This window comes from Lygodium microphyllum, chromosome 28 (assembly GCF_053477565.2).
Source record: "Lygodium microphyllum isolate KBCC chromosome 28, Lygodium_microphyllum_v1.1.10, whole genome shotgun sequence".
NCBI lineage: Eukaryota > Viridiplantae > Streptophyta > Polypodiopsida > Schizaeales > Lygodiaceae > Lygodium > Lygodium microphyllum.
Window position 1 is genome coordinate 77,471,073 of NC_141162.1, and position 27,951 is coordinate 77,499,023.

The following is a 27,951-nucleotide window of genomic DNA, read 5'->3' on the forward strand; positions in this document are numbered from 1 at the left end:
GTGCTGCAATCTCAACTATGGTGATCTACCCTTTTCCAAGATGTAGCACGATTCATAACGCACTATGATGAGTGCCAACAGACCAAGGTACCTATTCGCAAGGACAAAATGGAGTTAAGCCCAATTATTGCAAGACAACCATTCGACAAGTAGGGGATCGACTTCATTGGGCCTATTAGTCCCGCAACACAGTACTCGTAGGCCAAGTACATCATTGTTGCCACTGACTACCTCACAAAATGGGAGGTAGCGTGAGCTACAAGAAAGAACAGCGCTCGGACCATGGCTACGTTCCTATGGGAGCAAGTCATCTCACAATTCTACTGCCCCATGGAACTGGTTAGTGATCAGGGCATGCACTTCATCAATGAAGTGATCGCTCATCTCTTGTCCACCTTTCTGATCATCCACCGAAAATCCTCACCGTACTACCTCAAGTGAATGGCTAGGCAGAGTTCACAAACAAGGTTTTAGTAAATGTCCTAACCCAAGTATTCTCTCCTTCACACAGTGATTGGGATAACAAACTAATAGGAGCCTTGTGGGCCTATCGGACAGCCTATAAAACGGTTGTAGAATAGACTCCCTTCAAATTGACCTACGGAGTTGAAGCGATTCTACCCGTAGAGTTCTTTGTTCTGAGCTTGGGAATAGCTCTTCAAGAGAGATGGGATGGAAGGGAGGCATGGATGGAGTGCTTAATCAAGCTAGAATGCTTATCGAAGACTCCACTTCTAGCCACCCATGCACTAATATGCGAGAAGGCATGACACGAGTTGGTTTAACAAGCATGTCAAACAACGGGATTTCGAACAAGGAGACTTAGTACTATTGTACTCAATCAAAGGTCATAAACAAAAGATGAAGTTTAGAGGACTAGAACCTTTTAGAGTTCGCACCATCAGTCGAACCGGTAATTTAGGACTTGAAACCCTAGAGGGTGAGGGCATAGGCTTCTTCACAACGGCAACCGCATAAAGAAATACTACCCTCCCACAAACCCACTACACGAGCCTTCATTGCTAGAATCCCCTGTCAAGGCATGAGTGGCCACTATCACGGAAATTGAAGATGAAAATGAGGAATCCGTAGCTCCGGCCTACCTGCAAGTGATTGTCATTGCCCAGCAAACACATACATTTGATGCATTGATCGATGAGGCTGTTGATTTTAATATCTTGACTCACGCCAAACTCAACTCATATGGGGATCAATCATACGCACTTTTGGGAAAGTGCAAGATTGCTATCTCTATTGAGTCTGAAAGCCTACCCATGATCTTTTATGTGTTACCAAATACAAAGGATGGGGTACAGAATTGCTATTAGGATGTACATTTAAAAAGCACACACTGTGCAATGTCAACTACCAATCACAACGCATTCATCTAGCCATCAGCAACGTGCAAATAATCACGGCTTTCAACAAGGGCGACGCGGCTCCATCAACGTCTGCCAAGCCACCGGTAGAGAAATCCACCATAAAGCCTAAGGATGGGAGTCGTGACTTGTCACAACCCGCCAACCCTCAATGCCATCAAACCACATAAACCAGAGCTAAGGCCCAAGAACCACAGCTGAAATGGATGCCTAAGCACAAAGGCCCACCTCCTAGAAGCAAGCACATACAACCTCGCAACACAAGAAACTCACACCCAAGAGCTAGGAGGCCGCAGAAAAGGCGATACACGTGAAGACAAACGGTCAAGCCACAATGGGTTCCCAAAACCTTGTTGCAAGCGCAAGGCTATTACAAGGGCAATGTCTAAATATGGGTGCCTAAAGCCAAAACTGTCAAGGGCACCACTTAAGTGCCACCCTCAAACCCCTCCACGCAAGATCAAACAACAATTAAGAAAGCAAGGCCCCAAGAGACCCTCATACCCAAGCCTGCAGAGCCCAGAGCTACTAAACCTATAAAGCCTAAGAACACTAAGCCGCCGGTACTACAACAAGTCCATCGACCAAAACTGCACCTGACTCCCATCGACTCGACCATCCTCAAGGAGTCTAGTGACCAAGCTACCTCTCAACCCAAGCATAGCACATCCTCTAAGCCGCAAGCCCAACCCATGGTCCTTGAGAATACCAGTACTCCTAAGGACCCACCTGAGGGTCGATCACTAGAAGCTCCCTTGTCTAGCTCGTCTCGACCCTACCCACCAGCAGGTCTTAAGCCATCCTACGAACGACGATCAATCCTCACGTTGGCTAAAGACCTAGCTGAAAACACAGGAGACGACCTAGTCACCTGCATCAAGTGCTTAGATGCCACTTCCACCCTACTTGCTAAAAGCTATGAGTGCTTAGACCTTGGTCTACTTGATCCATCCTTAGCGTTGGATATCCACTCCATGCTATGCACCTGGGAGAAATATGAATTTGTGACAGTAAAAACCCCCACAATCGCAGAGGAATTGATCGCCAATACCGTGATATCTTGAGACCAAGCCCTTAAAAAATGACTGATCACCTCCTATAGCAATAGCAAAGTTACTACCACAAGCCAAAAGTTGGACAAACTCTGCAAGCTAGCCGATAATGACTCATCCTTCTTACACAAGTGGTATGCTCTCTAACTCCAATGGGAACAAGAAGGCTACCAAATCATGACCAATCCTGAGCAACAACGCGCCATTAAGACCTCCAAGTATAATCCCACTTACGTAGCTCCTACCTCTTTTAGGATATTGGCCATGACTCGCAACTGACCATTGGAAGATCGTGTCATGAGCCACCCTTATCTAGATCGAGTCCTTACTGAATAAGAGCTACACATTGCTAGCAGGATCCACTCCGGTGACTTCCTCACAGATGTCCTCACCTACATCACTTAAGTAGGCATCCGTCCTTTCGACATGGACTGCTATGCTAATCTAGAATATAATCCAAACTTCTATGCTTGGCTCATGCGAAAGTAAAACACCGCAAGCACGCGCTGAATGCCCTTGACCTCTCAAACCTTAATTCTAGGAAGGATTCTTCTCAATTCCAAAGGGAAGGGGGTAAGGTGAAATCAAACATGCAAACATGTAAGGTGAATGAAACACAAGGAAAAAAGCCTCAATCAATGTCCAAGAGCAAAAGAGAGTATATGAAAATCAACTCGTGATTGAGAAAAAAAGTGGTAAAATTTTTGGAATGAATGAACTGCTTAAAGGAAAAGTCTCTCTCTATACTTAAGCATTTCAATTGCCCATAAGTACATAATCTTTCTGAGAGAAATTGTTTTAAGATAACTAATCGTGAGCATGGCTTCATGACAAGCACCTACAATAGCAGAACAAGAGAAAACCGGCAAGCTGCTGTTCTCGGAGAAGGAGCAGGCGGAGTACGGCCTCTCAGTGGAAACAAGGGCCTACAACCAATTCAAATTCAAGCACATCTTGAATTTGGAAGACATCGTAATGGAAGAGCCAACCATCAAGCAACTCGTGAAGCAGTGTAAGCTACAGAAGTACATGGAGAAGGTGAGCCAAGGCGTCAACTATGAGAAGTGCATGGAATTCCTTCGGACTTTCAACAGGAACCGCCGCACCGTCATCGTGCGAAAAGGACAAAAAACCCACCAGGTACAGATTGAGTTGGCACCGGAGTTGATGGAGAAGCCAATGGGCCTAGCCAACAAGGTGGAAAGACAGCCAAAGAGAGACATGTATACCATGCTAGGAATGAACAAAGTGATGGTCCACACTAACAACGGTATCAGCCTAGCTGATATTCCTGATCCAAAAATCCAGCTACAGGCCAAAATGGTGCATGCATTGTTCTCTAGTCAAAAGTACAACTCGATAATGAGCCGGATCAATGTGCCTATGCTAGAGAGTATTGCTACAAGATCTCTACATGAAGTAAACCTGAATGGGTTCGTGCAAAAGACCATTGAGTCTTCAGCAAAGGCATTGGTAATAGGAGGAAGACCTGCAAGAGAAGAGTCCCCTACCTGCTAAGACAATAAGAAAGGCATCATCCTCAAAGGCCTCGGCCATCGGGTTTGGTGGGGTCTTAACTGCTATCATCAAGGAAGCCTTGGGGAAAGGACATGGAGAAGGAGGAGTTGGTGAAACACCTGATAGGTCGCCTCCCTACCAAGAACAAGAACAATCCAGTGAAAGAACATTAAGTGACGAGAAAGGAGAGCAGCAAGTACCATCTAGCCGGGAAGCGACCAAGAAATCGAAGAAACGGACTCTACAAAAGAAGACCAAAGACGAAAGCAAGACAAAAGAAAAAGCAGATCTGACAAAAGCCCAAAGGAAGTCCAAAAGTGCCGAAGAAAGAAGAAAAATAATAGAAAAGGAGGAGACAAAAAAATAAAGGAGAAATCCAAGAAGGCTGAAGAGGAAAGGAGAAGGAAAGCAGAGCAGGAGGCCGAGGGATTAAGAAGGAAGGAAAAAGAAGACGTAGCCCTTGGCATACACCTCTCAATGGAGGAGCCTTTAAGGGAAGAAGAGCTAGCTGCCATGAGTCCAAGCACCAATTCCAAAGCACCCAAAAGCCTGTCACCCCCAGTAACCGAGGGTAAGGGCAAGGGTCTAATCAACCCCATCCCACCCGTCCTACTACCCACCACCCCAATCATTGCACCCACCCAAGGCTCCTCTACCATGGCGGATACCAGCAATCTTATGGACTGGGTGCAGTTTCTGGTCAATAAAGAGACAACTCACAGTGCAAGTGGAGAAACCCCTGTGACTGGAGCTAAAAGACCAGCTACTGTAGATACGGAGTCGAAATAGGATCCCAAAAGGCATATAATAGAAGCATCTACGACCACGACCCCCATCACACTGCCGTTGTCTACAAACTACGACGACTATGTGCAAGAACTCGTCACAATTGGAGCGGGCGAAAGAAGACAAGAAAATAATCGTCGCTGAGCTCGAGGCCGAAAGGAAGACGATGGCAAATTCTCAATTAGAAAAAACCCATCAAGTGGCCATGTTTCAAAAAGAGATCAAGAAGCTAAAAGAGAATCTTGAGGCCGAGGGAGGAGAAGAAGAGAGGTGGCAAGCAAAGCTTGCGGCAAAAACACACAGCCTCATGAGCTTACAACGCCATTACGATGAGCTGGTAGTATTGTATAAAGACCTGCAAAAGGAAAATGAAAAGATCCAAAATGCCGCGAAGCAAGTAGCAACAGTAGAAGAAGAGAGAAGCCAATGGCAACAAAAGCACATAGAAAATCTGGAAAAAATGATAGCCTCAAAGCTTGGAGAGCAACAACGCTTGGAAAGAGAAATCAAAGAACAGGAGAGGACGCTAAGGGCATTAGCCTACAGGCATGACAAAAGCCTAGAAGAAATGCAGAAAAAAGCAGATGAATGGATGGACAAGAGTGAAGAAAGAGTGAGAGACTTAGCGCACCGGCTAGCCCTTGCGGAAGGCGACAGGGTGTTAGCAAAGAGTAGGGCAGAGACCGCACAAGTGACTTTGAAAGCCCAACAACGCACCTTCCTCTACCACTCTCTTGGATGCCATGCAATCTAAGGAAGAGGAGGCCATTAAGTCATTAAGGAGAAAGTTGCAGATCACCTGTGGGGGTCTAAGACATGGGTTGCACGTCCAACCGCAAACTACACGGCCCAAAGAAGCAAGGCCACCAGAGCACAAGAGAGAAGAGAAGCAAAGGCTAACTAAAGACACAAGGCCAAGTTTTGAAAGGGGGCAGTAAGACGCAGCTCCGTAATAGAAGGTTTTTAAGACAAGACCCTACTTCGCAAGAATGCCGCCTCCCATCACTCTTTTTTTATCTCAACACCGACAAAGATAACTATCCAATGGCTAGATCAATGATACGCAAGCCAAAAAAAAATCACAGGGGAAATGCACCACACATAGGTCGCAGTCACTACATCTAGGGGTCCTCAAGTTAGAAACGTCCGGTGGCTTCGACCGGCCGGCTCCATCTCTAACCCCCTAGCCCATTTTAATTCCCCACATTACGCTTAGGGCACATCAAGAGTAGAACATACCTATGGAGGTCACCCACACCTACGGTTAGACCTATCTTCCTACACCACACCACCCTTATGCACAAACTGGGTCCTCAAGTATGGGACAACACCCAGGCTTGATTCGACCCATCCCACCTTCCAAGTACTACCCATCAATGCCATGGGACAAGCACTCAACTAGGAGGGGGGTAATGTTAACCTCAACACAAGAAAAAGTAAAAAAAAGTGGAAAAGCGTAAGTCAGGAGCTGAAAGAGGCAGCCCAAAAGAAAATCGTAACACAATGAAAGAAGCAGGAAGGGAAACAACCGAAAGCGCAAGGGTACCCTCAAATACTAAGTCAAAGGCAAAATCACATTTTTAAATACAAGGTGCTGCCCCTCAAACTTTTGTAAAAGAGCGCCAAGCTCCCTCCTGTGCAAATTGTAAGGGTAGACGAGTAGTAGAAAGGAAGCTAAGAACATAGGAGGACAATAGGAAAGAGAGCCTAGGCCACGGCCAGCCATGCAAATAAAATAATCACCACCCAAAAGGGATTAAGGTTTTGTATATAAACTCAAAAAGCGAATGAGAAGCTCATTCTTTGGTGTGTGGCAAAAGTGATCTCTTCTTCTTCTCTCCTTTTTACTTGTTTGTGTGTGCTTAAGAGAGGGAGTGTGAGTGTGAAGAAGTGAGTGTGTGAGGGTGAGGGATCAAGAAAAAGAAACTCTCCATTGTCTCCTCTCTTCTTCTATTCTCCTATTCTCTTGTCTCGCGCATGGCTATGGAGGATGGAGCTTAAAGGTGAAGACTTGAGGTTGCTTGAGCTCGCATCTAGAATCGAGGAGCTACCGGGTTGCTTGAGGAAGGAGGTTACTCGTTCACGTGTCAAGGTAAGCTCACTACAACCCCGTAGGATCAAAGGTGAGTCGGCTAGGTGAGAGATAGCCATTTGTACTCACTTGAAACGCTTGAAAGAATAAGCGGTCCATGGGTCTTGGCGGTTAAGCATGAGCTCCCATTACAAGATTATTCACTTGCCCAAGCTCCCTAGCACAAAGATGATGAAATCATGCAATGCATAGGGAAAGATACAACAGGGAGGAAAGGCTAATGTCGAAGACAAGTGCCAAAACCTGTAGAATACCAAGAAGGGTAGAAACCCCCTCTCAACCTAGATCTCGATACTAAAGAAGAAAGAGAAGCCTGAGGATGTCAGTCTTCAAGAGGTGCCAAGAACCATATGAATGAAGATGATGAAGCATCCCTACTAGAAGGGCAAGGATAGAAGCCACCACCATGATAGCTCCAAGAGAGATGTTGCAAGATCTATCACCGCGGGAGGGGAAGCCTCCATACTAGAAGAAGAGCAAAACTCCAAGTAAATGGAACCACGAAAGCACATCTCCTACCTCCAGCTCAAGAAGGATTGTACAAGCATGCATGTTAGCCCTGCATTGAAATACAAAACCCTACAAAAGAGATCAAAATCTACAAGCACAAAGGTGAGTAATGAGATGCTCCAAAAACAAAAGTGAAAATAAAAGAAAGCAAGGCTAAGTGCAATGGAATGAGTATGTTGTAAGTATGTAGCGGCAGTCTTTAAAAAAAAGACCGACCAGAGTGAATGCAATCGCAGCAATCTGCTGGGATTTTCTAAGTGGAAGACCTTGGGCCTTAGTACAACACTCCTTGTCCACATGGCCCAACCTCTGGCAGTGTGTGCAAAGCCTATTTTTCTGAAGAATTTGCTACCAAGGGGATCGTGTTTCTTTTGTTCCCATCAGAGAAAATGGTGTCACCCTTGTTTTGGCTTGCCTTCGCAACTTGCGAGTTCTTGCCATTGGTGGTTTTTCCTTCCGACAAAGAGGCAATCAATCCTTGCTCCAACGAATAAATGTGCATGGAGAACTTCTTATGGACTTGATCATGCAGCCTTGCATATGCAAGAACAGACACTCAGACTCATAGAAGGTCGGCAATCTAGGAAGTGAGATAATGTGTTGGATAAAATGTAAGTATTTATCAGACAACTTGTTCAAGAAGAATGTAACCTAATCATCATCTGACCTTGGGGAGCCAATAGTAGCAAACTCAACTAGTAGACGCCAATACTCAGTCAACTTGACTTTCAAATCATCCCTTCCCGAATGGAAAAATCTGAAAGCTCAAAATCGAGATTAATATGTCGAGTGCAATCTCATGACACATAGCAATCAATGAGATGACTCCAACCATCAGATGCAAGGGGGAAATGTTGTAACTAAGAGTGAAACTCAAGAAGCAACCCCTACATTAAATCAACACTGCATGTGGCATTGCGGGCTCTCCATTAACAAATGTGATCAAGGCAAGCTAATTGAGGATCTGGCATACGCTCGATACCAATGACGAGGTCCAAAGTCCTTGAGATTGAAGCACTTGTTGCATATTCGACCAAGTGGCGAATTTCGACCCGTTAAAACGAGTCTTATCTATGAAGGCATTCTTAGTTGTCGCAATAGAAATAGTAGTGCTTGGAGATGGAGAAGGTATGCAATGGAAGAAGGGTGAACAGGGGGGATGGGATGGGAGAGTGAAGTACACTTGGGAAGGAATCCCAGAGTATCCACCATGCGTATGAGAAGTGTGCATAGCGGATCCAAATGTGGACATGGGCGGGCATGATAACCGCATGTGGAGCCCATGGTAGAGGGATAGGGATACAAGAAGCAGAGGATGAAAGCCCTTGCATAGAAGTGACAAAAGGAATATGAGACAACAATCCATAAGTAGAGAATTAATATCCTTGCGTCTTAAAGGTCTAATATCCTTGCGTCTTAAAGGTCGTGTGGGGGGGTTGTGAGTGTCCAGGGATAGTGAGGGGGATGCCCATCACAACTGCCCCAAAGTGGAAGGATATGGTAAAGTGAGGGTATGTGAAAGGTACAGTGTTGAAGGGTGGCAATTCCCTTAATGATGCACCAAGAGGTGGAGTGATTGGAGGATAGGTAGATGGTGGGATGAAGAAAGAGAAAGTGTTAGGAGCGGAGATGAAAGATCCAACTCCTAGTGTACTTTGAGCGGAAGTGAAATGTAATCCAAGACTTTGAAATGAATATGCAAGTAGATTAGAATGTGGAGAAGATAGTGGTGGGATGGGAGGGAGTTGGAGAAGTATGGTTTGCTTACTCAAATGAAATAGATGGTAAAGATATACCTGATGAAGGAAATTTGCTTTCAGAGTCTCCTCTATTAAAGTTAACATATTAAAAATCATCAAGATCTTGCACAACAAAAAAAGAAACAAAAGAGAACTTTGGCTCATACGACTTGAAACTTGAAAGGGTCATACGAACTTGACATTAGGCTTGGCTGTGATGAAGAAGATGGATCAGCAAATGCGCCGAATGTCGTAGTCTCTCTAAGATCATGGATATGGCTAGTCTCACCAATCGGTTCAGAGGAAGTAATATCACTTGTTGGAGGAGTGTAAACCAAATTGTATGTGATGCAAAAGTACTCCTCAAACTCTTCATCTGTAAGATGACCAAAACGAGAAGAAGAAGATGGTAAAGATGAAGGTGTGTCTACCTCCTCCTCAAGGCCATAATGCCTTCTCAAAGCCTCCAATGATAGAGAACCATGATAGGGCATCATAGAATCCCTAGAAAAATGTGTCTGAGATATTATGAATCAGAATTGAGACACATGTGAGTCTTGCACAAAGACTAGCCTCCACAATCACCATAGGATACTCTTTAGAAGAGTACCGGCTCTAATACGATGTGAAGATATGCTAGGGTTTGCACTGAGGAAACACAACATATATAACCAAGATTGAGATACAAAGACTCAGACAAAGACAAGCAAAACTCAAACCCTAAACGCAAAACGCAAAACGCAAAACAAAGAGAAAAGAAACTCTAAAGTGAATGAATGATGTAAATGAATGTAAGAGTATACAAAATGCTTAAGAGCAGAGCAATGCAGTGCCAAAGAGTGACATCCACCAGAGACGGATCCCGAGTGCAGTAACCACCAATCCAAGATGAGGGAGTGTTGAATAATCAAGGGCACCAAGCTGGTCACCAAAACACAGCACTCAAAGGCTGAAATCTAGTAAACGCAACAATATGCCACCAAAGAAAGGCTGAAAACTGATCACTGAAGACAAAGAACTGTCAAGCAAACAACAGGAGAAACAAAGGGACTGCAGCAATTGCCCGGTGGGAGAGATGGCAGCAGCCTGTCGCTTCGACACCAAATGCTGAAAATGCAGGCTAAATTGGTGCTATGATGACGTAGCAAATGGAGACCTCCAAACAGCAGGGCAATGTGGATAGTAATGAACTGCAATCGGTGATGGCTGGACTACAGATGGTAGGTGGCTGATAGCTGAAATCTACACAAGAGTGAGAAACCTACACAAAAGGATGAGGCCGGGTGGTGGGCAACCTATCTATTTATAGATGTTGAAGGGTGCCCCAAAAAATTAGGGTTTTGGGGGACCACTTAAACCCTCTTGAACTACGTACCAAATTTGTGTTTTTCATTAATTAAGCGCATTTTGGAGTTGTTCAAAAATGCTAATCAATTGTAAAGTGTGTTTTAGCTCAACACTAGAGTCTACATTGAACTAGATAAGAACATGTTATTAATCATTGAACTAGATAAGGGCATGTGATATTCAATGATTGGTCCTAAATAGTCAACATTGACTAGCTAACCTAAATGTATAGAACTAAAAGTTCCAACAATGAACCTAAACCTTGACATGAATCAAGATATTGAAGGGAGATTCTAAAATGCACCATGCATCCATCCACATCCATTCATACAAAACATGCTTGACTTTTTTGTGCACAAACCATCTTTGAGGCTTATTTGACTAGTGCAAGATTAGGCCTTCCAGTGATGCCTAAGCAAAACCCTCATAATGAATGATGTGTAACCTCAACTTGTGACCAAGTCAAAATGTCTAGGCTTTATGTCTGTTGACTATCCACTCAAGCATTGATGCTTCCTTGTAGACAATGTATGATATTTGTGCAATCCAAAAAGTGCCTTTCTTCACATCTTCAAAGCCTAAAAACTATGATCTAGAAATAAACACCTAATCTTACACCAAAGGTCTAATATCCCTGCCTTGGCCAAAGCAAGCCCCTCTTGGGAACACGATGCAAACGAAATGTTGACAATAAATGAGAATGCAGAATAAGCAGCACTTGCAATGATTTTGGTCTAATCCAAACTGGACAGCAAGGCACGTGATGCTTGTTAGGAGAGGCTCCAGGGCCTAGCGTAAGTAAAATAGCCACCCCCTTGTACACCCGCCATATTCACAAGGTAATACACTATCTGTATTTAGGAATTGAATGTAATGAAACACATTTGCAATGAAAATGAAAGACTGAATTCATCATCAGCCACAGCATCCTTCATCCATGCTTAACGAATGAGCTTTTTCATGATGTGCCCCACAAATGTAGGCACACAACCTGGCATCCTACAATGTGTATTCTTACAAATGTGTTAACTTCCATAGAATGTCGCTCTCATTTTCTGGCAATGACAAGCATGCATATCAGTATAGCTTCAACCTCCCTCTTATTCAAAAACTTGTATGCTAATGTTGGCTTCCTGATAGGAGGGCAATATTCTAACTAGCAAACAATCCAATCCATGTCCAAGAAGCACTTCAATACTTTTCATCTTTCTCAATATAAATCACTCATAGATATGCCATTAGTCGTGTGACAAGCCATGATTAAATAACATCCATGGAAGTAAACTTTTTAAACATGCCTGGATGGTTTGGTTCTGAATTGGATGATTTGTTCACCAACTATTAGAACTGCACATTATTTTCTTACCACGTGCCTTAAACAACATTTTGCAAACAGACATGAGATTCTTATTATGTTGTGACTCAAGTTATGACATGTTTAAGCTTGTTTGCTGTGATTTTATTTTCTTTATTGAAGACATATTAGGAGGAGTTGCTAGTGAACACACCTTATAAACCTCAGAAGGAAAGATTGAAGGTTCTGGTAGCCAAGATTTATCTAGCCAGGGATACATTATCCCATACAAACCCCAAAAAACCCATGCAAGTATCATGGCAGTTCCAACAGCTATTCTTTGTTGAGGAAGCTTATAGCCCAATGCCTCAATAAGGGGCTGCATAAATTTGAAACTGTTGACAGGAGCACCTGCCTCAAAAATCATATTTGGTGAACAAGCAAGAAACCAAATGCAATAAGTTTTATGCATTATGAAGCAACCACTCAATTTTTAATCTAGGGCCCCTATATTTCACAAACTGGAAAGACAAGCCAGAAGTGCTAGTCTATCTCGTCACTATTGATGCCAATCATAGAAGATCAACTTGATTGAAAATAGTAACAATATGAGCACTTGAGCGAGCTAATAACACATTGAAAACAGATTGTGTCATGAAAAGAAAAATGCATTTGACACAACATAGTCATCAAAAGCTGACTTGACTAGCTGGGCAAGCATGCCCTGCAACACTATCCTTCCAATATAATTTTTCAGAGCTGTGAATTCGTTTTTAAGAAATTTTATTAACCTGCTTGCTTTAATCATTTTTGCCACTGGGACAACCCGTCTGTTCCCACAGATGTATATTCTACCCTCTTTCCAAACTTTGATGGATTACCAGGCCAATTGCTCAGAGTCCAATCTAATCAATGGAATTTTCTCAACCAGTTTGGCAGAGAGGGTCAGATGGATACCTTTTTAATAGTTTTTTCCTTTTTTCAGCAAACCCCAACTTATTAGGAGTGTCCAGAATTCAGTCTGGTGGTAAATAGATCCAAACAGCCTTCAGCTTAGTGTAAGAGTGTACCAGTATCCCTGCACATCATAGAGTTGAACTGGAAATGGTATATTTGAATTGGATACTTCCATAGGTCCTCCATCTGAAGTTCCCATATGTAGAGTGTCTGGTACTGACATGGGTACATCAGCTACCCGCTGCTTTGATTCTTGACATGCTGCCTTCCATGTAACGCTGTCCTTCCCAGTTTTTGACACTTCAAAGCTTTGAATTTTTACAAGCTATCCCTATACATGTATTTGTTAGAGACTGTCATCCCCTGGACAGGCATTTTCCTCAATTAGGCTGTGTACATATGTATTTTCCAGTCAGGCAGCCATTCAAGAGTGTTACAGTATGAGGAGCAGGTTTACGGCTCTGTCAGGGTCAGATTAGGTGCAGATGCCATGTCATCGCTGCCAGGTCAGATGCCACGTGACAGTCTGCAGTCGGACAGGTACAGGTCGGACAGTTCTGCATCAGTCAGCTGCATTTAATGCAGCCGACCTGGTCATTATTTGGCATTTCTTTTCTGCTATATATAGCAGCTCTCCAGCACATTGTTCCACACTTGGCAATTGCAGATTTCAGGGCTGAGATCGGGCAGATTGCAGCATACTTCAAGGTGTACAGCAGGTGGCATCATCGAGGTGGAGATACACAGACATACGAACTGCGCCCGTGTACATATTTGCATTCCTTTGTATTCAGCATACTTCATACAGCAGATCTTCTTGTTCTTCTCTCTCTCTCTCTCTCTCTCTCTCTCTCTCTCTCTCTCTCTCAGTTTTGGTTCCACACTTCCGCATCGCTGCACTCTGACATGGTATCAGAGCAGTGAAGACCGACTGACTGAGTGAAGAACCTACCTGAAGAGGAGATTTCAGCGTGACACAAGGCTATGTTTCCAACGTTCGAGGGCAAGCAAGAGGGCTGCACATCGGAACAAGGCTGAACCGAGCGTGGGCGCACAGGAAAGGAGCACGATTGGTGAATTTACTGCTATTTGAAGAGGTGGAAGGCTGCATTTTTTGCCTTCAAGTGCAGACTTTACTTTTTCATCACCTCTAGCGACTAAAGAAGGTTCCTTTGCGTTTGTGCAGGCATTGCAGGTGAAGATGTCTACAGAGACTGTCGTGGAATTCCAAGCAATCATGAACTAGAAGGTGCATGTCTTACCGGCTCTTCCATCAGATCAAAAGCTCGATGGCAACAATTACCGCATCTGGCGCGTGATGATGTTGGCTATACTAGAGTCTTACGATTTGGCGGAGCTTGTGACAAAGGAGATTGACCGCGGCCCTCGGTGAGAGATGAGTCCAAACTCTTTCCAAATGCTCGTGCGGAGTTGACCAAGGCCCACTCTCATTGGGACAAGCTGAATGCCAGGATTCATTCTTTTCTTTTTTATCTTGTACTATAACCGTGATAGCCTATATAGAGCACTTGACGATGGCTCTAAAGATATGGGTGAAGCTTGACTCGATGTACAACCAAATGACCCTTATGAAGAGGGTCTCTTTGGAGGTGCAAATGCAGACCCTGTCCGTGAATAAGTCTTCTTTGCTTCGAAAACACATCAACAAGCTTCGATAGCTTCAAATGCAAGATCAAAATGCACAAAAGCCAATTTCCTCTGAAGACATGGCAATCACCTTACTGCCCTAGTTGCCGCCACGATTCAGTGCCTTTTATTCCACTCTTATTGCTTTAGGGCGGGAGTCGTTGGGAAGAGTTAGTTTCTATGGTCTTGGACCAAGAGGAACAATTGAAGGGACAGAATACTTCCAGATCAAAGGCATTGACTATTCAAGCCTCTCAAAAGAAGGGGAAGGACCAAATGAAGAAGGAGGACAACAAACCCAAGAAGGACAAAGAGAAAGAATCAACATGCCATATTTGTGGTAAGACCGGCCATTGAAAGAAGGACTACCCCAACAAGGACAAGGACACGAAGGATTCTAGAGCAATGGATGCACCCTCATCAGCTACTTTTCTACACTTAGCGGTCATTGACGACTCTACATCGAAGACTTTTGATGCTGCGATGACAACTCCCCAAGCTCGAGAGTGGATCGTGGACAGTGGTGCCTCACAGCACATGACTCCTTCGACAATCGATGTTGCCCATTTGCGACCCTTGCATCGGCAGATTCTCGTAGGAGACAGCTCTTCTGTGTCTATTGCTGCACCGGGTAAGATGCAACTAATTCCAGATGGACTCAGTGGCACCCATACTTCCGAGGTGTTGCATGTGCCAAGTTTAGGGTATCATTTGCTTTCAGTACATAAGATTTGCTCTCTTGGTCTTTTGGTGGAGTTTGAGAATGATTGATCTATGTTTTGTTGTAGGTCTTTTGGTTGGGTTCATGAGTGCATCTTGGCAGGTGCATTGGCAAGCTGCTCAAAGGATACTCCGGTATCTAAGAGGAACCTTCGACTTAGAGATTCATTATCTAGCAGATACAGGTGCTTCCACTCTTGTTCTTGCAGATTGGAGCGATTCAGATTGGGCTGTCAATGTGGACCACCAGCGGCTATTGTTTTACCTTGGGTACAGGTGTTACCTCTTGGAGTAGTAAGAACAGGTCCACGGTAGCTCTATCTTCTACTGAGGCAGAGTATCGAGCCGCGTCTTCCACCACATGTGAGGTTGTGTGGCTTCGGAGATTGTTCTCGTCCTACTCTTCTTCACTGCAGCATGAGAGTTGCATTGCCTTGGCAGGGAATCCTATTTTCCATGCCCGGACGAAGCACATAGAGATCCAGTACCACTTCACAAGGGAGAAGCTTCTGGATGAGACCATAGATGTGGAGTACTACAAGACAGAGGACAATCTTGTAGATTTGTTCACGAAGGCACTTTCCCACACTCTTCTTCGGAGGCATGCCAGATCCCTCAGCCTTATGTCTTGTCCAAGATTTGAGAGGGGTGTTAGAGACTATCATCCCCTGGACAGGCATTTTCCTCAACTAGGTTGTGTACATATGTATTTTCCAATCAAGCAGCCATTCGAGAGAGTTACAGTGTGAGGAGCAGGATTATGGCTCTGTCAGGGTCAGATTAGGTACAAATGCCACGTCAGAAACCGCGTCATCGCTGCCAAGTCAGATGCCATGTGGCAGTTTGAAAGGTATTGCATCAGTCGGCTGCACTTAATGCAGACAACCTGGTCATTATTTCGCATTTCTTTTCTGCTATATATAGCAGCTCTCCAGCACATTGTTCCACACTAGGCAATTGCAGATTTCAGGGCTGAGATCAGGCAGATTGCAGCATACTTCAAGGTGTACAGCAAGTGGCATCATCGAGGTGGAGATACGCACACATACGCACTGTGCCTGTGTACATATCTGTATTCCTTTGTATTCAGCATACTTCATACAGCAGATCATCTCATTCTTCTGTCTCTTTTTCTCTCTCTCGTCTCTCTGAATTCACTCTATTCTCTCAGTTTTGGTTCCACACTTCCGCATCGCTGCACTCTGACAGTATTTACAATAGAGAAACACACAGGTGAGATGTTCACTTGTGTTCAACAGTGTGAGTCAATTATTTTCAATGTCACCAGGTAGTGATACTTTTTGTAGTTGCTTTCCTTATTTACTTATATAAATATTTTATTTTTCTTTTTTCTTTTCTTTAGTTGTTGTTGCTTTTTACCCCCAGAGTTCTCTTGGATTAAGCTGAGATCTTTGCATGGCCAGAAGAGGCAGCCATTGGGATAAATTGGACTAATGGTTTGTCTGAGCCTTGGGACCGGATTGAATGGGCACTGAAGAATAGAATGCCAATGGTTTGGAACTGTGTGCTTAGCCACTGCAGATGGTGCAGGACAATGAGCCTGGCCAAGACAGAAGATATACATGTGAGAATGCTCACAGAATAAAAGTCACTGTAACTAAGCCACATTACACTTTTTGATGTGGTTGTAATGACAAAAGTTGCTCAGAACAACTTGAGAAATGCAGAGGTCACCATCCCTAAAATTTAGGGAGTTATTATTTTTGGACACCAAAATCTATCCGCGTCATTATCTTTGTTTTTGCACGATGATTAATTCTCTGGTCTATGCCAAGGTCAAATTTTGCACCAATCATGGAGAATTTTAGACCGGAAGGTTTAAACGGAAAAATTTATGTGTATGCCATGTGTCACAATTTGGGCACAAATTTCCAAAAGAGAGAGAGAGAGCATTTGAACAAAACATAATAGGTAGGAGGGGCAGATCTAAGCGTGAAGTTTTCAAGGGCTGAGGGCAGATTGCTGCAAATACAACAGCTATGGAGAGTACTTCTTCATCTTTGACTCATGTACGGAGGTAGAGCTTGCCCCCTCTGGTCAACTCTCTCTCTATTCTCTTGCATGATGGGCTGATTCCATCAAATGTACAGTTCTATGTTTTCTTTGCACTTTTGCTGAGGCAAGAGCCTCACTGTCCAGGTTCAAGAGCAGCTGATTGCTTCTCCAATGCACGAACTAAAGAATGTGATGACCACGTCACACAAAAACGGGGTTTTCAGCTCTGATTTAGTATTATTTGTGGGACTGTTTTACTGATAGAATGATGACAAGGTCAAAGGGTTTGTAATCCAAGTGGTATGGAACACATCTCGAATGGCTAAGAACAGGTCAAGAAATAGGTGAAATATAGTAAACACAGAGTTTTGTAGATTGCAATTCTACACTTGAATTATTGAGTTATGGTCACAAAAAGTGTTTTCCTACTTGGGATGTTGTTCTGGATATGCTGAACTGTCCTTATGCAGCTGAAATTTACTCAGAAAGGGATGTTGTTCCGGATAGCAATATATGTAAAGAAAATACCCTAACACAAAAACATAAACAAAAACCGTACGGCAAAGCACAAACTGATAAAAATAACACAATTAGGGTTAGGGTTAGAGTAACTCAAAGACAATGAGCACAGTGAATAAATGAAATGATATGACTACTAATAATACGATGCTCATGCAGCAAACACACTATGCACTGAACGAATACTGAACCTCGAACTCCTATATCTCTAGGATCAGGGCAGGGATAATGAGCTGGAGAGTGTATCATACTCCGAACAGATCCCGAATTGCAGCAAGGCAGCCTCCGAATATCGAACACCAGCAAACGCAACAGTGAGAAGTTGGATCTGATGCAGACAGCAACACGGAAAGAGAGAGACTAAAAATGGAGCCTGCAGGAGAGAAAAAGGCTAAAAACGCAAGCAGGACAATCTGCAGGAGAGAGAAATACTAAAAACGGAGCTTGCAGGAGAGAGAAAGACTGAAAACGCAGACAAGACAGCCTGCATTCAGTGTGTGGAGGGCTGAAAACAGGCGCCAGATTGTAGGAAACAGTGATGAACAGCAAGGGCCCAGATATCCTTCGTGACCGGGACGTGGGCAACAAGCTGGTAACACCTGAAACCTGCAAAAATGAGATAGTGAAAGAGTGGAGGGTTGGCTGCCAATTTATAGAAAATTAGGGTTTTAGATCCTCTCCCACTTAACTTTCTCGATCCGCTCCCCGTTTTAGGGTTTCGGCTAAAATAAGCCTAAAATAAGCATGTTTTGGGGATGTTTAAGTGGCTAAGTGCATTTATTAGTATAACACCCCCTCTCAGGCCCAAAATAGGGCAAGAAAAGTAGGCCGGCCTAAATTTTGATTTACCCCAAGGCGTCTCACCCCAAAGCAGCCAGAGCATCGGACAAAAGGTACACATCGGCTGCCCAGTGCCCTACCAAGACTACAGAGGCGATGGATATTTTACCAAGGAAGCCCAAGTGATCACCCCAGAGAGGTCAGGGCATTAGACCAAGGGTGCTCAGCGGTTGCCCAAGGGCCTACCAAGTCCTATAAAGGCGGATGGAATCAATGGACTTTTTTTTTTTTTAAATGTGTTTTGAAAATACATAAGTAATATAGGGCTAGGGGCCGATTAAGTGACAGATAGGAAAAGATAAAGAGAGTTTTAAACCCAAGTTATTCACAAAACTAGCAAGCCAATCCCTCGCACTGACGAGAATAAGTGCCTAAGGATGATAAAAGTGAGTATACGTATCAATCATGTGTTGAATATGTGAGAGGCAAAAAAGCGGTGAGCTTAGCAAAACAAGTAAAGCAAGCCAACAAGGGTAGAGAAACTGCCTTTAGGAAAACTGCCATGTGTTATGCTACGAATATGGTGGATCCTAGAGTCAACCACTCCAAAAGACCAAAAAGGGATAAATGCGCACAGATGCATGTTGACATGAATAAAATGCCAATGTATAGGGTAATGCAAAGGAAGATGCAAGATGTCATGCTCATGCAATATGCGATGTAATGGTACCACTAGGACAGTGCCCTCGCAAGGGAAGTGTTCACTTGTCCAAGTGCCCTTTTACAATCAGGTCATCCTGATAGTACGGATGAAGTTACAAATGCCCATAATACAATACAAAAGAATAAGTGAATGTAATGTCTAAAAAACTGTAAGCATCATCACTGTCACAATCAAGAGTAGGAGCTGCCCCCTCTCAAACTGGAAGGGAAAGCAAGAGAGAAGCACCCTCTCCCCGTCAAGCTGAAGAAGTAGGGAAGGGTGTACCCAAGCTGATCCTGGGTAGCAAGTACTAAAGAACCGGCCGGTTGACCGCTTTGGTCAAGATATCTGCAAAATTATCTGATGAAGGTACAAACTCTAGGCGAATAGTGCCTAGCTCAACTTGCTCTCTGGAAAAGTGGAAGTGGACTCCCACATGCCGTGTCCGTGGTGTGATGATCGGATTGCCCACAAGGGCAATGGCACTCTGGTTATCGCAATAGACAACTGTGGGAGAGTCATGGAAAATGAAGCGCCGCCAGTAAACTCCTTAGATAGATGGCCTCGGTATTGCCATCGAAGAGAGCCCGGTACTCAGCCTCGGCCATGGAAGCCGCCACCGTCTCTTGCTTATGGCTGGACCAAGAAATGGGAGCCATGCCCAAGATAAAGAGGTAGCCGCCATGGGAACACTAGGTGTCATGATCTCCTGCCCAATCAGAATCAGTGTACCCCTGCAAACATAAACCAGAACCATCTGTCAAGCCATAAGAAAAAGTACACCGCAAATAATGCAACACACAAAGACATGCAATCCAATGTGACATCCTAGTTGCTGTGAAATACTGACTAAGTATGCTAATAAAGTAAGCTAAATCTGGCATACTGTGAATTAACCAAAGAAGTTTTCCTACAATAGAACGATAGGTGTGTGCATCGAAGGGTTGTCCTAGGGTATCCTTCGACAAGTGGACAGTAGGATCAATAGGCGTAGCCACTAGCCGTGTCTCATCCGAAGTGTACTATTCCACAAGTTGAAGTGCATACTTCTACTGTGACACAAAAATACATCCTCCACAACGAACTACCTCCATTCCCAAAAAAATAAGACAACAAACCAAGGTTTGTCATTTCAAATGTAGCTTTAAGCTTAGCCTTAATTTCCGCTATGGTAACAGAATCTAAACCTGTGATGAGTAAGTCGTCAACATATAGTAGGATATAGCTAACCCCCTCTGGAGTGGATCGACCATATAAGTTCGGGTCATAAGGGATAGAATAGTATCCATGAGTTTGTAGAACTCATCCATTCTATAAAACCAAGACCGCGGCGCTTGCTTCAGCCCATAAAGAGCTTTCTGCAAGCGGAATACAGTATCCCTAGGGTTCCCTGAGGGAAAGCCCGGTGGCTGCTCGACATAGACTTCCTCCTCCAAGTATCCGTTCAGGAAGGCACTCTTGACATCCATCTGATGTATCGGCCAGCCGTGGTGAGCGGCGAGCGCAAGTAGCAACCGAAAGGAAGTCAACCATACAGTAGGAGCAAAGATTTCTTCATAATCAATGCCGTGCTTCTGTCGAAACCCTTGCACTACAAGGCGAGCCTTGTACTTGTCTAAAGTCCCATCAGCTTTTAGCTTTGTCCGAAAAATCCACTTTGCCCTGATGACCTTTTTGTGGCTCGGACGATCCACCAATATCCAAGTCTCATTTCGGTCAATACTCTCTAGCTCCCTTTCCATGGCCTCTCACCATTGAGGGTGCTGAAGAGCCTCCTGCAAGATATTCGACTCAAAATGCGCTATGTAATCAGCTATAAACAACGATGCAAATGATACTTGAGGAGCAAGCCGAGCAGACCTTCTAGGTCCCTCCGGAGTGGAATCCGGTGGTAGGATCCCCGAATCCCATATGGTCTACTAGTACCAGCAAGGTAACGGGTCTCGCGAAGGGGTGTGCCTTGCTAAAGAAGAAAGAGGTGGAAGAGGTCAGCCATGAACCACGAATTGCAATGTCCGCCTCAAGGGTGTGAGGGCAACGCAAAGCATAAACCGCAATGTCTGCCTCAAGCAGTGGGAGGGTAGTGGAAGGCCTGAAAGTGAACTGGCAGTGGGAGGAGGATGCTACCAGCAATAAGAGGTTATAACCAGTAGAAAAACGTAAGTGAGAGAGAGAAAGACTAAAAACGCGAGAAAAACCAGCAATACCAATCAGCATGCTAAAATCAGCTCCAAACAGTGGGTGATAGGCTAGAAACAAGCGTCAGACTGTTATAGATAGCAATGGCCAGCTTAGACTGCGATTTCCTCCGCATCCGGGGTGTGGGCAACAAGCTGAAATACCTGAAATCTGCAAAAACGAGATTGTTTTCTGAATGGAGAGTGATCAACAATAGTCACTCTGCTGTAAAGAGCTGCAAACTGCAAGTGGAAGGCTGGAAACAGGCGCCAAATTGTAGATGATAGCAAGGGACAGCTGAGATTGCAATTTCCTCCATGAAAGGGGTGTGGGCAACAAGCTAAAAACACCTGAAACCTGCAAAAACGAGATTCTGATGCAGTGGAAGAAGAAGAGAAGTGGATGCTGAACCCGCCACCGGTCTTTGCCTTCACTGGAGTGGAGAATTTTTGCTGCTATTTGAGCAAATCCAACTCTGATACCATGTCAAAAGATGACATACCAACGAGACAGTAGGGTTTGTGGGGAGGAACACGGAGGAAACTCGACAAACATGAAGAAGAGAAGAGAAGAGATAAGAAACTCTAATGAATGGAATGATGAAGTTCTGAATCATGGAGTGAATGTGATATAAGGGAAGAGGGGTGTCGTAGCACAAGGAAGATGATGAAGACAGCCATGAACCACAAACCACAATGTCCTCCTGAAGGGGTGTGAGGGTAGTGGAAAGGCTAGGGAGAAGAGGTGACGGACTAAACGAATCAGCCGTAAGGAATGAATGAGAGAGTCAGTCTAGGATGGCGCCCCTTTTTGGGGCTGCAAACCCGAAACGCAAAACGCAGAAACGCAAAAAATGCAAACTGCGGGTGAAGGATAAAGGGTTTCTCAACAACCTGTCTATGACAACCTAGCACCAAAAAGTGCAAAACCTAAAGACTATAAAGAGGGTGGTTAGGCATTAGAGTTTGAAACCTCCAGTAGTATGCAAGATAAGCTGAAAGCTCTGACATTTATACAGCAGTTTGATGCAGCTTACACTAGAGGGAATTTTACTGAGACTTCTAAGGTGCAAAAGGCTGCAACTTTTTTGAAAGGTAATGCTTTGCAATGGTGGAACATATTATTGATGCAAGTATATGCACTTGCCACTTGGGTCCATTTTAAACAGTTGTTTGCAGCTTCATGGTTAACTAACACGTTTTGAAGTAGATGTCAAGACTGCATGGCATGAATTGGACGCGGCGAATTGTGGGGATTTAAAAGAGTACAATAAGAAATTTTGGGAAGAACTTTTGCCCGTGAGTTCTCACAGGACAATGCCCCTGTCAGAACAAATTGAAAAGTATTATTGTGGTTTGCCCGAAGCCATCAGGGATCATTGTAACAAGACTAGGGTTACAAATACGGTACAATTAATTGAAAACGCTGGTGTGGCAAATACATTGTTGAAAGGAAAAGTTGACAGCTTTAAAGGCACTAAAAAGAAGGATTCTCAATTTAAGCAGGATCTTGGCAAGAAGAAGAAGCAATTTCCAAAAAAGACAAGTTTTACAAAGAACTCTTTTTGGAAGAAAAGTTTTGCGCAACAACCTCAGACTTCTTTTAAACAAAGCAAAGGACAGAAGAGGCCACTTTTTGGCAAATCATTGAAAGAAAGAAAGGCTTTAATGATGGCTGGGAAATGCTTTATATGTGAACAAAAAAGCCATATTGCTTCTAAGTGCCCATAGCAATCTTCTAAAGATGCAGAGGATAAAGATGTGCCAAGTAAAAAGAAGCCCAACATTGGCTTAGTGCCTGATATGGTGGGAGATCAATCAGCTAATGATGCTATAGAATTGTGCAGAGCTTGGGGAAAGATCAGAGATTCCACAATGCTTATTTTCTTTGATCCTCGAGCTCGTGCAAACTTTATCTCACCGGCATTGGTAGCTAAGCTGGGTATACGTCCCGAGGAAATGGGACCAGTTGGACAGCCTGACTTGGCATGCCCAAGACATACTGAACCTATCAACCCCATTCTTGGCAAACTCCGTATGCACATCCAGAGCTATGTGGATACAGAGGAGTTCCATATTATGCCTTTAGAGAGTTGTGATGTTCTGTTGGGTATTCCATGGTGCCACAAGAAGCATGCTATCTTGGATACTTACAACAAAACGATTACTCTTGTACATAAGGGCAAGACTCATGTGTTAGATGTGAAGCTTAAAGGAGAGTCTATCCCAATTGTTTTTGCTTCTGCAATTACTTTTGTAATGAAAAATCATATTTCTGCTTTCTTGGTTTTTGCAAAGCAAGTTGATGAAGTTGACAGCAATGTATCTATACTAGATGAAAGTAGAAGGGCTTCTTGGATAAATTCAGTGATTGTTTCTTAGATTCATTACCAAGAGAATTACCCCCTGAGAGACCTAAAGATCATACCATAGATCTTATTCCAGGGACCAGTCCGCCCAATAGGCCACCATATAAGGTCAATGCAGCACAGTAGAAAGAGATTATAACATAGATTAATGAGCTTTTAGAGAAGGGACTAATTCAACCCAGTAGTTCTCTATTCTGTTCCCCTGTGTTTCTAGTTCAAAAAAAGGACACCTCTTGGCGAATGTGTGTTGACTACAAAGCCTTGAATAAGAACACGATCAAGAATAGGTTTCCGATTCCAAGGATAGATGACATTCTTGATTGATTAAAAGAAGCAGGAATGTTTAGCAAGATAGATTTGAAAAGTGGGTACCATCAGATCAGAATCAGACTAGAGGATATCCATAAGACTGCTTTTAGAATGACATTTGGTCTCTATGAATTTTTAGTCATGCCATTTGGATTGACCAATGCTCCTGCCACGTTTAACAGGATGATGGATAGAATTTTCCGCCCTTATCGAAGTTTTGTTAGCACATTTGATGATATGATTATCTTTTCAAAGAATGAAGAGGAGCATACAAAACACTTAGTTATAGTCTTTAATGAACTTAAGCGTAACAAATTGCTCATTAATAGCAAGAAGAGAATTTTTTTTTAAAGAGATTAACTTCCTTAGGCACATAGTTTCTAAAGATGGTGTGAAGATGGATCCTGCAAAGATAGAAGCAATTGTCTCTTGGCCAGACTTGAAAACCATTCATGATGTTCACAATTTCCTTAGCCTATGCTCTTACTATAGAAGATTTGTAAGACACTTTGCAAAGATTGCTTCTCCTTTACATGTGCTTGAAAAGAAGGATGTCAAATGGCAATGGACTGACAAAGAGAAATCAGCATTTAGATATTTGAAGGGAAAAATGACTACAGATCCCATACTTATTTTGCCAGATCTGTCTAAGTCATTCATAGTGCAGTGTAATGCATGTGGAAATAGCATTGGTGCTGTATTAATGCAGAATGGCCGAGTTGTGACATACGAGAGTAGAGTACTCTCTATCATTGAAAGGACTTACCAAATTTACGAGAAAGAGTTATTGGTTGTGATCCATGCACTTTCTAGTTGGAAGCACTATTTGCTTGGTGTTGATTTTGTAGTACAAACGGATCATCAAACACTGGGCAAATTTCTTATCTATGTTTCATTTTCAAATAGTGCATGTGGAAGGCAAGAAGAATGTAGTTGCAGATGCTTTATCTCGCAAACCACAAGTATCAGCTGTTTCAATTTCTTATTGCCATGATATGAAAGAGCAATATGCTGATGACGAAAATTTCTCTAAAATCTATGAACAATTGGTCAATGGCCAATATCATGATCATTATGTGTTCAAAGAAGCCTTTATCATGATGCATGGAAAACTATGTGTTACAAACAGCTAAGGCCAAAAGATTTATTAGAAAGTCATCCTCCACCGTATGCACGACATTGTGATATAGATGCTACAGTCAAAGCAGTAGAGACTTTCTTCTATCAGCCAACCTTGAGATCTAATGCTGATGCATATGTCAAATCTTGCCTTGAATGACAAAAGGTCAAATTTGATAGACAAAAGGCACCAGGATTATTGCAACTACTACCTATTCCAAAAAGGCCATGGGAAAGTATTGCCATGGATTTCATTTTTTATATTCCAAGAACTTCTTCAGGGAATGATGGAATCTGGACTATCATTTGCAGATTCAGCAAACAAGCACATTTCATTCTTGTAAGGAAAAAGGTTAAGCCATAACACATGGTAAAGATATTTATGCATAATATCTTCAAGTACCATGGAATGCCACGGTCAATCAATTGTCAGTGATAGAGACCCAAGAATGACTAGCTTGTTTTGGAAAGCATTGTTTGAAAACATGGGCACTACGCTGAAATTTTCATCTTCTTTCTATCCACAAACTAATGGACAGTCTGAAGAAGCAAATTCGATTGTTTTAGATCTACTGAAGTGTTATGTTTCAGACCATAAGACTTCTTAGGAACACTACTTGCCATTGGTTGAGTATGCATACAATAATATAGTGCACTCATCTACTGGCAAAGCACCTTTTGAGATTGTGAAAGGTGGAAAGAAACTACCTCCCATTTTGCAAACAAAAGATAACATTTTTGAAGCAGATCATTATGTAAAAGATTGGAAGAAGCATATAAAAAGGTCAAGTATGCCTTAGAAAAGTCACAAGCTAAACAGAAAAGAGCTGTTGATAGTCATATCGAGAACTCTTCTTCAAAAAGGATGATTGTCTTATTGCATTTTGAAAAGGTACGTTTGAGAAAACAAAACGGTAAGGAACATTTGTTCCCAAAGCTGAGTATGCATTACTATGGCCCTTTTCAAGTCTCAGAGAAGATCAATGACGTGGCATATAGGCTGAAATTGCCAGAAATTTGAAAAATTCATAATGCATTCCATGTGAGCCTATTGAGACCTTTTATTGGTGAAGTGCCAAAAGATATGGTTCAAGAGGAACAGCTTGAAGTAGAGGAATTAGATGAGATTCTAGTTCCTGAGCAGATCCTGGCACATAAGGATAGGAAAGTGAAAGGTAGAGTTATAAGAAGATTTTTGGTGAAGTTCAAGAACTATTCACCAATGGATGCCAAATGGATGGAAAAGACTGAATTGGTAGATTCGCCTCAATTATTGCAACTTTACCAAGAAGCTTTCTTGCTGGAACCTACAGTGACTTAGAATGCGTTTTGAAGCAATGTACATTCTCTATTGTACAGTTGAATACTGCATGTCATTGAATAATGCACAATGTATGGTTTACACTTAGCATTAATATGTGTATCATTGAATGAAATCTCAATGCTTTGAAGTTGTATTTGTTACACTTCAATTGAATGATTATACATGTTGTGACACTAATAGTTCAGGGATACGTGCTATCACCCTGTGTTGCATCCGGAAACATGTATATTAGAAAGGCTCCTAGTAACCATAGTTACCTATAGGATGTGATCCTCCACCTATGTGAGACTTGAACTTGCAATGGCACAAATGGTAGCAAGGAAACTCCTACCATCGCTCCGAGTCATCTATTAGCAAGTGATACATGCGATGGCACTAATAACATGGAGAATCTTATTATCGTCCTGTGTCATCCGTTAGCATGTGTGGCATGAAATCGAGGTCGCTTGCTTCTTTCAAGAGGGGGATATGTCACCAGGTGGTGATACTTCTTGCAGTTGCTTTCCTTATTTACTTATATAAATATTTTATTTTTCTTTTCTTTAGTTGTTGCTTTTTATCCCCAGAGTTCTCTTGGATTAAGTCGAGATCTTTGCATGGCCAGAAGAGGCAGCCATTGGAATAAATTGGACTAATGGTTTCTTTGAGCCTTGGGACCAGATTGAATGGGCACTGAAGAACAAAATGCCAGTGGTTTGGGACTGTGTGCTTAGCCACTGCAAATGATGCAGGACAATGAGCCTGGCCAAGACAGAAAATATACATGTGAGAATGCTCACAAAATGAAAGTTGCCTTAACTAAGCCACGTTACACTTTTTGATGTGGTTGCAATGATAAAAGTTGCTCATAACAACTTGAGAAATGCAGGGGTCATCATCCCTAAAATTTAGGGAGTTAATTTTTTTGGACCCCAAAATCTGTCCGCGTCATTATCTTCGTTTTTGCACGAGGATTAATTCTCTGGTCTATACCGAGGTCAAATTTTGCACCGATCATGGAGAATTTAAGACCGGAAGGTTTAAACGGGAAAATTGTTACGTGTATGCCATGTGTCACAATTTAGGCACAAATTCCCAAAAGAGAGAGAGAGAGAGAGAGAGAGAGAGAGAGAGAGAGAGCATTTTAAAAAAAAGTAATAGATAGGTGTTACGAGAACGTGAAAATTTGATGCTTTGCTTATATTTAATTGACATTTGATTAAAGGATTAATCAAATATGCAATTAAAAGATGCACATATTGTTAGCCTGCTCTTTATCATTCTCAGTCTGTCATCTCCTGGTTGTGAGCTCCTGTCAGAGTCTAACAGGAGACAGAGGAGCTCTGTCAGTTCATTTTGTGGCTGTCCTTGTCAGTCGGCAGCCTGTGGGTGTCATACAGCCCAAACTGGGCTGTTTTTCTGCAGTCGGCCCATTTTCTGGGCAGGTCGGCCAGATCTGGCCAAAGTCGGCCAGATCTGGCTGGTCGGCCAAATCTGGCCAGGTCAGCCAGATTTGGCAGGTCGGCCAGTTCTCTGGCCTGGGGGCTATATATAGCAGCCCCCCCAGTCATTCCAGCATTGTGCTCTGCAGGTTCAGCACTGCCTCCGACATCTC

General features: G+C 43.1%; 1 protein-coding gene across 3 annotated transcripts in view; it reads right to left on the reverse strand.

Moving 5' to 3' along the window:
• The window catches only part of LOC148011632 (NAD(P)-binding Rossmann-fold superfamily protein), a 65,795-nt gene that overhangs the window by 20,277 nt on the left and 17,567 nt on the right, over window positions 1–27,951 (reverse strand). For all 3 annotated transcript variants that reach the window (XM_087670110.1, XM_087670111.1, XM_087670112.1), the window contains exon 4: window positions 11,932–12,128. In XM_087670110.1, the coding sequence (XP_087526236.1) occupies window positions 11,932–12,128 (197 nt within the window). The remainder of the gene's footprint in view (window positions 1–11,931; window positions 12,129–27,951) is intronic.